The 13,253-nt window shown below is 40.1% G+C and overlaps 1 protein-coding gene across 1 annotated transcript in view; it reads left to right on the forward strand.

Annotated features, from left to right (window-relative positions):
* Ror1 (receptor tyrosine kinase like orphan receptor 1) overlaps positions 1-13,253 on the forward strand; it is a 374,004-nt gene that overhangs the window by 243,867 nt on the left and 116,884 nt on the right. The window contains exons 3-4 of the mRNA XM_005337717.4: positions 6,857-7,144; positions 7,840-7,870. Coding sequence (XP_005337774.1) covers positions 6,857-7,144; positions 7,840-7,870 — 319 coding nt within the window. The remainder of the gene's footprint in view (positions 1-6,856; positions 7,145-7,839; positions 7,871-13,253) is intronic.

Here is a 13,253-nt window from a genome sequence, read left to right on the forward strand (position 1 = left end):
TTTAAAAAAATAACGATTTTTTTTTTATTTGGAGTCTCAAACTTTTGCCCATATAGGACACAGTCATTTGAGACTCTCCCAGAGCCCACACTGCTTGTTTAGAAATCACCCCTTTCTTCTCTCTGACTTAAAATGCTCAAGGCTTGAGCTAAACTGTCTTGCTCTTAAGAATTTCAGACCAGACTAGAAGGTGGAAGGGCAGTAAAGGGCAGCTTAGAGTGTGATGGGAAGAACACTGGACTTGAAGTCCAGATCCTGGCTTTGCCTCTTATTAACTATGAGCTTTGGAGTAGGTCTTACATCATCTGATGCAGTGTACACATCCTGACGTGCAAAGCAATGGTGCACAAAACAACTGGGGCCTTAGTGCGTATCAAGACAGTGGCACCAAACTGTGCCACACCAGTGGTCATCTTCTCCATTGCTATCCACCTGCAGTTAAAATAAAACAAAAAGTCAATTGCACTTTAGAATGTCTTCAACAAAGCAGCAAAATTTATTGATTTTATTAAGTCTCGACCCTGGAGAATGTCTCTTTAGTATTGCATATGGCAGAATGGGAAGCTTACATAAAGATCTCTAGCTGACTCCTGAGGAACCAGTACAATGAGGGTCTCAAAGAAAAGCACTTGAGTTTTGAGCGGAACTAGACCCTTTTTACTTGAAGGAATGACTAACAAACTATGTTTAGTTATTCTTGAGATTTAACCAAATGAGCCTGCCACTTCAAGGAAACAGGAGATAGCATTCGTTGCCAGCAATAAAATTTGACCTTTCAAGCAAAAAATAGAAGTTTGGAAAACTTTTAGTTATCACCATGAACTTCATCACTTCCTAATCTTGTCTGATGTCATTGATGATATTGATGTATGTGACTTTTCTATATTATATAATTAAATGTGTCCATATGTGAAATATATATATATATATATATATATATGTGATCTTATGTTTTTTAACGGACAACACATTCTGTTTCAAAACCATACATGGATTGGTGATGCATTCAAAGTGCAAGATAAATCAGTCCTTTTTAATGTAATGAAGTATGAAATGTTCATTGATATGGTTTAGATTTCACCTGGCAATTTAAGAAACTACCCCTTGTCGAATTTTGGTGTATTATCAAAGAATAGCATCCTGAATTATCTAAAAGGCTGTTAAAATGCTTCTGCCTTTTTCAAATGTGGGAAGTCAAGATTTTCTGCAACAAATACAATTTATCTCCACAGCCTGAATGTTAATCCAGGAGAATACAGTAGTCTCTGCTCTAAAAGCAAATACTACATTTGCTACAGTATAAAAATCATGCCATTCATCTCCCTATTGTATGTGTGTGGAAAGTACAGTTGCTTTCATTAAAATATTTATTTTAAGTTGGGATTATTAAAATAAAATCTTAAAATTTAAGATTTTCTCTTTGGGGTCTTCAGTATTTTACATACTAAAATCCTGAGACTGACTGAAAGATTCTGGAATTTCTGTTCTAGAGCATGCACTCTGGAGCCAAAATAATTTGAAATCTCATGTCTTCTTAGTGTCTGTGTGATCTTGAACAACTTCTTACCCTCTCTGCCTTGAATTTCTCATCTGTAAAATTTCCGTAACAGCACCTGCTGTGATAATAAGTACCATTTGTCATTTCCACTGGTATTGCCACCAGGAGACAGAGTTAGTTCAAGGACATACAACTAAAGGTGGAGTCAATTGAACTGAGACTTTTTTCTCTCAAGCTAGATTATACCCCACCTCCCACCCACAAGTCTGACATGCCAATATTTATAGTCTAAGAAAGAAGGGAGAAAGGTATCAGAAATGTACCACAGCCCAAGCACACATTGTCAGAGGTATCAAACCACCAGAAAAAATTACAAACAGCCAGATTCAAATGTAGGGCCAAATGGCATTGTCTTATATTCAGGTTCAGCAGGCACCTGTTGCCTGTCATTTAATGGTTCTGCCCACGTGGAAATACAAACTTCCCCCAGAAGGGGCAGACCCCCAGAGACCCTGTTGAGAGCCACAGCCAGAATTGTGCCCAGACAGACTGCAGCAAGACCCCAGCAATAGACAACAAATGCAAAGCCCAAGGAGGTGAAGTGGCTGTGGGACCCCCACAGCTACTAGGGGCAGAACCGGTATTTGAGTCCAGTGTGCAGGTCAAGCCTAGGTGTTCTCTGAAAGGAACAGCTAGATCAGAGTCTGCAATGGTCACACTGAGATTTGGATAAGACTAGAGTTGGGTCCCTAGCATGGCCCACGAGGCTGCCACTGACGTTCCAGCTGGTTGTGGGAAGAGAATGGACCCTGGCCAAGGGCTCGTTAACAACAAGAAAGAGAGCAGGGATGCAGACATGCGTTTTCACTTTATTTTATTCCCGGCACAGAATGCCTTCCTGTCGTTTAGGCAAAATGCTGTTCTGATGCTTCTGGTCTTTGCCCAGCTGAGGAGCAGACCATTTGTTAGTCCTGCGTGCTAAGTGAGTAGCTACAGATGGCCAACAAATGCCAATCTTCTTCTATGTTGGGAAGAAGTCAAGACCAAATCTCCAATTGTGGCAAGGCTCCATTGCTCAGTAAACACAGAGATCTGTTTATGTTTCCTTTGTTCTTTCCGGAAACACACTGGTTTCCAGTTGCCCTGCACCCCTCTTTTTGTTTTTAGATGGGTGTAATATGGATACTGAACAGAGCAGGTCAGGCAAGATTCCTGGCCCCCGGAGGGGCACTGAAACACCCATTGGAAACATGGCTGAAGCTCAGACCCCTGGAAGTAGGGGAAAAACCCTGGCCTGGGAGTGGCTGTGTGTTGGGTTCCACCCTGAGTTAGGCAGCAATCCCAGCTCTGTGCCCAGCCCTAGGTAAGGCTCAAGTACCAAAGCAGTTTGATGAAGCAGGAAGAGCCAGATGGTGGAACCAAAAAGATGTGAAATGGACCTTAGTTTGGCCAGAAGACCTTGAGCAAGTCACTTTCCCTGTCTAATCCCAGGTTTCCTCCTCCTATGTTGGTAAATACTAAAATAAACCCTCTACACATGGCAGCATCACAAGGCCCTCTGTTATTGCTGCTATTTGGGCGGCTGCCTCTCTTGGATTTCGTATAGGTGTGAGGCCAAGCTGAGAACTGAAGGCCATTGGTGATGGAATCTTTGGGAAGTTGGCTGTGTGATCACAGGCGAGTTAGTTTATCTCTGAGTCAGAATTTTCTCATCTACAATTGGGAATCCTGGTCAATTAATGTGCCTTTCCTACTGACCCAGACATTAGAGGATAACAGGGGATGGAGGCCATGAAAACATTATGTAATCTGCCATTATGTAGAGGTTATTATTATAAAAATGATAGTAGCAACATTGATTAACATTTCTGAGTGCTTCTGTTTCACCAAACACTGGTTTTAAGTGCTTTACGGCGTCACCTGATTTAATCTTTCACTAACGGTTTTGCCAGGTGGAACCCTGTAATTCCTATTTTTTCAGTTGGCTAAACTGAGGTACTGAGAGGTTAAATAACTTGCCCAGGTTCACACAGATAGGCAGGGGGAAGACCAGAGATTCACACCCAGCCAATTAAATTCCAGAATCTATCCAATGGAAAATTAATAACTACGCTTATATTGGCATTATGTGATTGCTATGTCTACATTTCTCTCTACAGAGAGTGTGTAGTTATACATTATCAAAGCGTCAGTTGGAGTTTAAAGCTGTAATAATAACTCCCTACCTTCTGGGCATAGCTCAAAACATCTAAAGATCATGTGTGATTATATTCATGAACAAACAGATTCACGGATTGAAAAGATAAGTATAATAAGTACAAAATAGTATATATATAGCATCATATATATGTACGATTCATAGGCATACATATGTGCATATTATGATATATGGAATTATAGTTTTCTTACAGAAACATGCTCTAAGCTAGAGATCAGAATATATATTAAGAAAGCAAGGCATTAGCAAAATCATTGATGGAACCATGATTGTGTGTGGTGAGAAATAATTATTCACTGGCTTAGGTGAGATGAAAACTATTGTTATGTTAACACAGTGAATGATGGTCATGCTTAGTCTCTTTTCCACCACATGCACCCGGTAAGTGCCATTCACACATGCGGCACGCTCCTGAGGGGCTGCCAGATTTTAGCAACACCCCTTCCCAATTTGTTGGTGGAAAATGAAAGCAAATAATGAATCATTTATTTTTAGCATTTATGAACTCATTTTATAGGCATTCAAGTAATTAAATAACCCAGTTAAGGAGCTCGAAAATGTTATTTTCCAATAAATTTCCATTAAATGCAACAAATTTACTGTTTCAACTGTGCTGTTCGATACAGTAGCCACTAGCCACTTGTGGCTGTTTATGTTTAAAAATCTGGTTCCTCTGTCCTCTAACCATATTTCATGAGCTCTGTAAGCCATGTGTGATTAGAGGCTGCCAGTCACTGCAGCTCATAAAACACGTCCATCCCTGCAGGGAGTTGCTGTACGCTGCTGGGCTCTGTGATGCATGGGGAGGGGGGACTAGAACCTTCTGTGGCCTGCCTTGCAGCTGCTTGCTGTAGAGTAGAAATGAAGGCAACTGCTTAACAAGCATCCCAGTTTTGGGGCTAGGGATGGACAGAGAGCAGTGAATGGTGGGAAAGTATGACAGAGAATCTACCCAAGGATGCGTGGTCAGGAAAGACAAAAACCAAAGGAAACTGCATATATGTGAAGAGCGAGCAATTTTTTAAAATAGTAAATCTAATTTCAAATTATTTTCTTTGCCTCTGGGTTCCACAACTAATATTTAGTATGATTTTTAAAACAGTATTTATTGAAGAATAATCCTAAAATATAACTTATTTCATTATTAAAATCTTTGATGCAACAAAATCACAGAAGAAGCCAAACACAATTATAGCATGATTCCATTTATATGAGATCCTGGCATAAGCAAATTAATTATGATGATAGAAATTAGAACAGTAGTTGCCTCGGGGATAGGAGGGAGGATGTGTTTGAGAGCAGGGATTGACTACAAAAGACTTCAGGGTAGTTTGTGGGACACTGATGTTCTGTCAAGAAGGAGCATTAGCTCGAGGCAGGGCACATGCCTGTAATCCCAGTGGCTTAGGAGGCTGAGGCAGGAGGATCATGAGTTCAAAGCCAACCTCAGCAACTTAGCAATGCACTTAGCAACTTAAGAAGACCCTATCTTTAAATAAAAGTATATAAAAAAGGGGGAGCTGGGGATGTGGCTCATTTGTTAAGCACCCCTCAGTTCGGGAAGGTTTCAGGCACATTTCTCAGTCTTGTGCCATGTAGATCTAAATGTGTTGCTCCTGCTTTTTCTAGGTTTTTTTTTTTTTTAAATATTTAGTTGTAGTTGGACACAATATCTTTATTTTATTTATTTTATTTTTATGTGGTGCTGAGGATCGAACCCAGGGCCTCGCTTGTGCTAGGTAAGCACTCCACCGTTGAACTACAACCCCCAGCCCCTTTTTCTAGCTTTTGATGATTTGTTTGTTAACAAAAGTGGCCAAGCTGGGGGCAGGGGGAGCTGGGATTATGGCTCAGTGGCAGAGCTCTTGCCTCACATGTATGAGGCACTTAGTTCAACCCTCAGCACCACATAAAAATAAGTAAATAAAATATTGTGTCCATCTACAACTAAAAATATATTTTTAAAAAAGTGGCGAAACTGGAAGTATGTTTGCCAGAGGTTAAGAAAGATGTAAGTTTAGAGTAGAAATTATTTTAGGTAAATTTTATCCCCATCCCCCGCCGCCCCTGTTCTTCTGTTGGAATTTGCAACGAGGAGCATGCATTATTTTTATAATCTGAAACACAAAGGTTCATTTTGTATTACCTTTTTTATGATTTTATTTATTTATTTATTTTGCATTACAATTCTTAATACACCATTATACAATAATTTATCATATCTCTGATTATATATAAGGTATGTTGACACCAAATTCACATCTTCATACATGTATTTTGTATAATGATGAGGGTCTCCTTTCACCATCCATGCTATTCCCCTTCTCCCTCCCTTTCCCTCCCACCCTTATTCCCTATCTAGAGGTAATCTTCCTCCCTTGCTCTCCCTCCCAACCCCATTTTGAGTCACCCCCCTTATATCAGAGAAGACATTCAAGATTTGTTTTTTTGGGATTGGCTAACTTCACTTAGCATAATCTGCTCTAATGCTATCCATTTCCCTCCAAATGCCATGATCTTATTATTTTTTATTGCTGAGTAATATTCTATTATGTATAAATGCCACATTTTTTTATCCATTCATCCACTGAAGGACATCTAGGTTGGCTCCACAGTTTAGCTATTGTGAATTGTGCTGCTATAAACATTGATGTGGCTGTGTCCCTGTAATATGCTGGGTTTTTTTAGGTCCTTTGGGTATATAGTCTGAGAAGAGGAATAGCTGGGTCCAATGGTGGTTCCATTCCCAGTTTTCCAAGGAATCTCCATACTGCTTTCCAAATTGGCTGCACCAATTTGCAGTCCCACCAGCAGTGCATGAGTGTACCTTTTTCCCCACATCCTCTCCAGCACTTATCTTGTCTTATCTTGAAAAGTACATTTATCCATGGGTACCATGTAGTTATTTGAGGACTTTGAGTTTTATATTCGGATTAGTAATAAATTTCCCTCCAAGCAGCAGGCCCTGTGGATGAAGGTTAGCAGTCATGGTCTTGGTTAATGCCACTGCTTCAATCCTCTGCTTTCTCCACGTGCTTCCCCTCTTCGGCCTCTCTGTGACTCCAACAGTGGAATCCATTCAGGTTGCTAAGAAGTTCTCTCCGGCCCTCTCACTTCCTTCCTTCTCCCTTGTGTCACAGATTCTTATCTGACCCTGGATGAACCAATGAATAACATCACCACGTCCCTGGGGCAGACAGCGGAACTGCACTGCAAAGTCTCTGGAAATCCACCTCCCACTATTCGCTGGTTCAAAAATGATGCGCCTGTGGTCCAGGAGCCCCGGAGAATCTCCTTCCGGGCAACCAACTATGGCTCGCGGCTGAGGATTAGAAACCTCGACACCACAGATACAGGCTACTTCCAGTGTGTGGCAACAAATGGCAAGAAGGTGGTGTCCACCACTGGAGTCTTGTTTGTCAAGTTTGGTAAGCAGCCTCCTACTGGGGACGGTCTTTGACCCAAGCCCAATGTGCTAGGACCACCAGAGTCCACCAGGGCAAGGAAGAAGGAAGTAAGCACTAGATGGTAGTGCAGTCCTAAACCTAGCAGAGCCGTACTCAATTTGCAGATAAATAATTCATGGCCCAATAGTTAATTAGCATATTTAGGATTGTGCAGTTAGTAAATAGCAGAGCAGGAATGGGGTCCAGTTCTGTCTGATCCTAACACCCTGACTACAAACCACCGTGCCTCAGAGCTCTTCTTCTCAGCAAGGATGCTCCTGTCCTGAAAGCCGGGAGCATGGCACTGAGCATGCCCTTCTTCCATGCAGCTTCCTCAGAGACGGGAAGCCCCCTCTTGCTTTTGCAATTGACATCCTCATGCAGTCACTCAGCCTTCTATTGGAAGCTGAAGATGCACTCTGATGATGCACTCTGTTGGCTCGTCTTTTAGCATTTTTCAGCCCCTGAATTGTGGAATAGAGATATGTTCTCATTGCTATGCTCTTATTCACAGAGGTGGTTGGAGAGGGGAGCTGGAGTAAAATAATAAATCCCAGAAAAATAAATATCCCCTCTAGGTGGTGGAGAACTTTAATTTGTCATGGTTTGATTGTACCCACATTCACCCTCCAATTGTCCAACTGACTATTTCTTTTGTTTTTCTTTCATTTCTTCAGGACCCCCTCCCACCGCAAGTCCAGGTTCCTCGTAAGTACTCTGAGTCTCCTTTTCTGTCATTTCTAAGCATTTCCTCATTGGTTTCTAGGGCAAAGGCAATGTTGTTCCCTGCTTGGGCCCAAACACTATGTTTTCAAATGTCATTCCATTTTGCTTTTACTCTGATATGAAGATTCACAGGAGACCAGCATTGGCAGTGATCTTAAGTGTGGTAATGTGGAATCTGAATGATCAAAGCAACAAATCTTATTACATTTACTATTTTAAGATGAATCTAACATTTAGTGGCAACAATGGACTCGGTAAAAGTCAAACAAAAAATGACAGGGTGCTGGCTTAGGAAACTTTACTCCAGCTTAAAGGGTCTGTTGTACATACTGTAAGCATTCTGATACTTTAAATTATTGAACAGGGCAAAAATTAAGTGACCACTTTATTTTTTATTCCCTTCAAAGAACTAGAAGTTCTAGTTCACATAAGGGTCGGAAGCCCCATACTTGGATAGAGAGTTTTGTGGAATTTGGAGTCATTCTGAGACCCTTTTAATGGAGTCTAAAGACTCCCTTTCTTCAAAAGATAAAAAAGATTCCATTTATTCTTGCTTAAGGGATGTTCATCTTCCACTCTGAAAGTATCCTCTTGGGACATTTTTTTCCTTAACTATATTTTATTTGGGGAGAAAGACCTAATTATTCAAACCTTTGCTCTGCAAGAAAGTCTCCTCCATATTTTGTATTATCTGAAGTGGAATTCCCTAGGTCAATCCTGAGAACACCAACATGTCTGGCCTGGACCACACCCATGGCAAATGGAAGAGCCGCTTAGCTTGCTCTAATCCCCTCTGTGCCACTTAATTACAGTGTGGGGTATTTTAATACATTGGTGTGTTCCTTGAGGCCCAGTGGCCCACAATCCCATTAATAAAATAGGTAATGGGTAAAAACAAACATTGGCCTTCAGCCACACTGTTCTGCTACTTCAACAGCAGTTAAAGGCCGTTAAAAGTCTTTAAAATCAGCCGAGCGCTAATTATATTCTGCTTGCCCAGGTAAGAATTGTTGCTTGATTTTAGAAAAGGTTGGAAGTTTGGTCACTTTGCCTTACATTTTTGGAAGTTTTTTTGTTTTTTTTTTTCCCAATAATCTCGCCCTAGGTTATATGTGGAATCTTTTTGAAGTCTTATTTAAACAAAGATTAAAACTTCTGTTACTGGCTGTAAAAAATGCTTCCCACCCTGGTACCTTATTTGTTCCTATTAATCTGTGTTTCAAGTGTGGTTGATAATCTGCATCACAAGCTGATTAATGTGGTTCTCTAACCTGCCTTTCCTGTGGAGCCCTGGACTTCCTGCCTGCTCAATCTGCAATCAGTTATTTGTTGTAATCAAAGTTACTTGTTAAACATTTACATGTCCTTATTTCTGGAAGTGTTTGCTCTTTCTTTGCTGCCATCGTTCTGATGAACCCTAAGCCTCTCATGGTTTTTAATTTTAGACAGAGTTTAACAGTTTTGTGAACTGATATCCATAGAGTAGGTATTAAAATTTCTTAAAGATGCCTGTTGACAACTGGAAGTGTCTGCTACCAATCCAGCACCTCTGCTACGTGTTTGCTGTCCTTTAACCATCACTTAGTGAGCAATAGCATGTAGTGTACAGTCACCACCTTTGCTCGGAGGGACTTAACGCCAAAGTGCAATCTAAATTGGAAATCTCACGGTGCTTTTTGCAGGCTGGTCTCCACCTTAATTGCATTCCTCGTTGGCATTTTGATGCTCTTGGTTTCTTTCCTTTAGGAATTCGTGATGTGCCTGCTTTCCCGCCCCCCCGCCCCAACCATCACCACTTACCCTGTGAATTTAGTTTGGCATCTGCTCATGACTTCAGGCTTTATTTGTGCTGTCATTGCTAGTTCCTGGCCCACCCCTAATCTCAGATAGAATGCTAGTTCCCATCCCTGTCCTCATAGCCCTCAGTTAGAAGCCAAACCTCACTAAAAGTGGATGGCAGACGTGAACAAAATGAGAGCCTTGGAGAATATCACAACATCAAGGATCCCTCAGAAGGCCTTCTGTTAAATCTTATGCTACTTTTTCCAAAATAAGAGTGAAATGCAATTATAAATTGCTGTTTATTTGAAAGTGCCACAGAATTACTAGTGGGGAAAAAAAAAAAAAAAAGAATGTCCCTGCCACAACCTAGCATTCAGAAAATCAGGACATCAGTAAAATGTATCAGGTGTATGAAACCTGGCAGGAACCAAGGATCCTTGGGCTACGGTCACTGGCTACGAAGGGACTGTATCGGTCGGGTTTTCTCATGAAGTGCTCAGGATGCTCTTAGAGTAGAAGCAAATTTCAGATTTTAGTTTGGCATCTGTTCATAGCTTCAGGCTTTATTTCTACTGTCATTACTAGTTCCTGGCCCACCCCTAACAATTATAGGGCCTGGGGCATGAATACAAGTGGAGACTCACATACCACATATCTAAATATTTAAAAGGTTAAATCAAGCTAGCAAAACTGTTAAATGAAATATGTTCTATCCTCCCACGTTGACAAATACACCTTCATAATAACAAAATAAAAGAAAAATGTCGTTATGTAAAGTTACCATTTTTCTATGATTGAAAGCCAGCAGTTTTCAAAAGTGACTAATCATCACTTTATATGTCTGGGTATTCTGTTCATGGGCCAAAATAGTACATATAATTTATTGATGGTTATGTATTCATTCCATAGAAATTTTTGCCTTCGTTTCAGCAAAAGTAGTATCTGCGTTATTCTATACAAGATGTTTATATAGTGTATGCTCTATTGACAACAACGCCAAATAGGACAAACTTTTTCCAGTTTTTATAATTCTTACTTTTTAATACCAATTTTCATTGGGAGAAACTTCACTTCTCTCAGTCAGTAGCAACTGTATCAGAAAAAATTCCTAAGGTGATACTTAAATTTGGAAATAAGAATTTTTATTTTTTTATTTGTACTACTTAGTTGTACATGTACAGAATGCATTTCAATTCATTGTACACAAATGGAGAACAACATTTCAATAACCTTATTGTACACAATGTAGAGACACACCATTGGTGCTATCATATATATACCTAGGGTAATGATATCCATCTCATTCCACCATCTTTCCTGCCCCCATAATCCCTCCCCACCCTCCCCTTTGCCCAATCCAAAGTTCCTCCATTCTTCCCATGCCCCTCAACCACCATCATAGATCAGCATCTACTAATCAGTGAATATATTCAGCCTTTAGTTTTTTGGGATTGGCTTACTTCACTTAGCATAATATTCTCCAATTCCGTCCATTTACCTGCAAATGCCATAATTTTATTCTCTTTTAGTGCTGAGTAATATTTCATTGTGTATATGTATCACAGTTTCTTTATCCATTCATCTATTGATGGGCATCTAGGTTGGTTCCACAGTTCAGCTATTGTGAATTCAGCTGCTATAAACATTGGTGTGGCTATGTCACTATACTATGCTGATTTTAAGTCCTTTGAATATAGACTGAGGAGTGGGATAGTTGGATCAAATGGTAGCTTTATTCCAAGTTTTCTGAGGAATCTCCACACTGCTTTCCATAGTGGTTGCACCAATTTGTAGTCCCACCAGCAATGCATGAGTGTACCTTTTTCCCACATCCTCGTCAACACTTTTTATTGCTTATATTCTTGATAACTGCCATTCTGACTGGAGTGAGATGAAATCTTGGTATAGTTTTGATTTACATTTCTCTAATTACTAAAGATGTTGAACACTTTTTCATATATTTGTTGATCACTTGTATATCTTCTTCTGAGAAGTGAAGAATTTTATATACCAAGTTCAAACAGAGAAATGGAATAATATATGATGAATAATCATTGTTACAGAATATACAAAAGATTTCAATAATCATAACATGCCGACATGTTACCCCATTGTGTATGAATTTAAGAGGACAGTCATGTGTCACTTATCAGGGAGGATACACTCTGAGAAACTCGAAGTCAGGCAATCTCATTGTTAAGCAAGCTCCAGAGAATTTAATTACACAAATCTGTGTGGTATAGATCAGTCGCTTGATGTGGCCTCCTGCTGCAATCAGGACACACAACAAATAAGACACATATGAGACTGCAGCCAAGGTAACAGCACGCTTACAATAAACCTTTTTGATAAGAAGGGGGAGCACAGTCTAAAGTGACAACAGATAGTTTCATAAGTACATAAACCAGCAGCATCAATATTTCTTCTCATGATATGCCACATACCACTTTACATGCTAGCTTTTAAACAGCAGTCAGCACAGTAGGTGTGTGCACATCAGCAATACCACACACACATGAATAACAGGTTGTGCTGAGACCCACTAAGCAATAGGAGGTTTGGGCCCCTTCATAATCTTATGGGACTACACTCATGAACAAGACTGTCATTGACCAAAGCATCATTATGGGGCACATTACTATAATAAGAATTATTTAATTGTTGGTTTTCAAGGTGTCATAAACTGCATGGCTAAAACAGTAGAAACTGAGGTTAGAAATGCACAATCAAGGTGCTGGCAGGGTTGGTTCTTCTGAGGGAGCAGGAAGCATCTTCTTTTATTCTTGGTTCGTCAGCACCTTGGGGCCTTTACTAACTTGTTCATGCATCACTTCATTCTCAGCTTTGAGGTTCACATGATCTTCTGCCTTGTGCATGTTTCAAAATATCCCTCTTTTAAAAAAATAAATAAACACCAGTGATACACAGGTGTTAGGATCCACTTTGTAGATCTCTTTTTAACTTGATTACCTGTGTAAAGAAACCATTTCCAGGTAAGGTCACATTCTGAGGCACTGGGGGTTTGAACATCCACACACTAATTTAGGGTGACATGATTCAACCCATGACTCTTTAACATTACAAAATTTTCTCAGCCATGTGAAACTCTTGCTGAGTTTCTTATTCTAATTTATAAGAACGTTCAGAAGCACAATTTGAATGTAAAAAAACAAGAGGATCAATAGATGCTGGTCAATATTGGAAATAAGTTTATCATGCAAAATCGATTGCGTTTGAACTGGAGGAAGAATCCACCAACTTGATTAACTTATCTCTTATTGCAGTGTTTCTGTCTCTGCCGTCTTTTCTGTGCTGGAAACAGTGTCCCTGTCCCACTCTGGCAGTGAAACAATAGATAAAAATCTTCACACTATCCATCACATCACCTTTTGTTCCCACAACAATGGCACAAAGCATAGAAAAGTGTTCCCTGGGGCGGGAACAGCTGAGTCCCATGAGTGAATGTCTGAGGTTCTGCCAGCTTGGAGGACCAAGTCCTCCAAGATACAGACAGTCCCATGTGTTCTTGCTCTTAATAAATTTATTTTATGTGTTTTTTTAAAATGTGGGCCTAGAACAGATA

This window comes from Ictidomys tridecemlineatus, chromosome 11 (genome assembly GCF_052094955.1).
Source record: "Ictidomys tridecemlineatus isolate mIctTri1 chromosome 11, mIctTri1.hap1, whole genome shotgun sequence".
NCBI lineage: Eukaryota > Metazoa > Chordata > Mammalia > Rodentia > Sciuridae > Ictidomys > Ictidomys tridecemlineatus.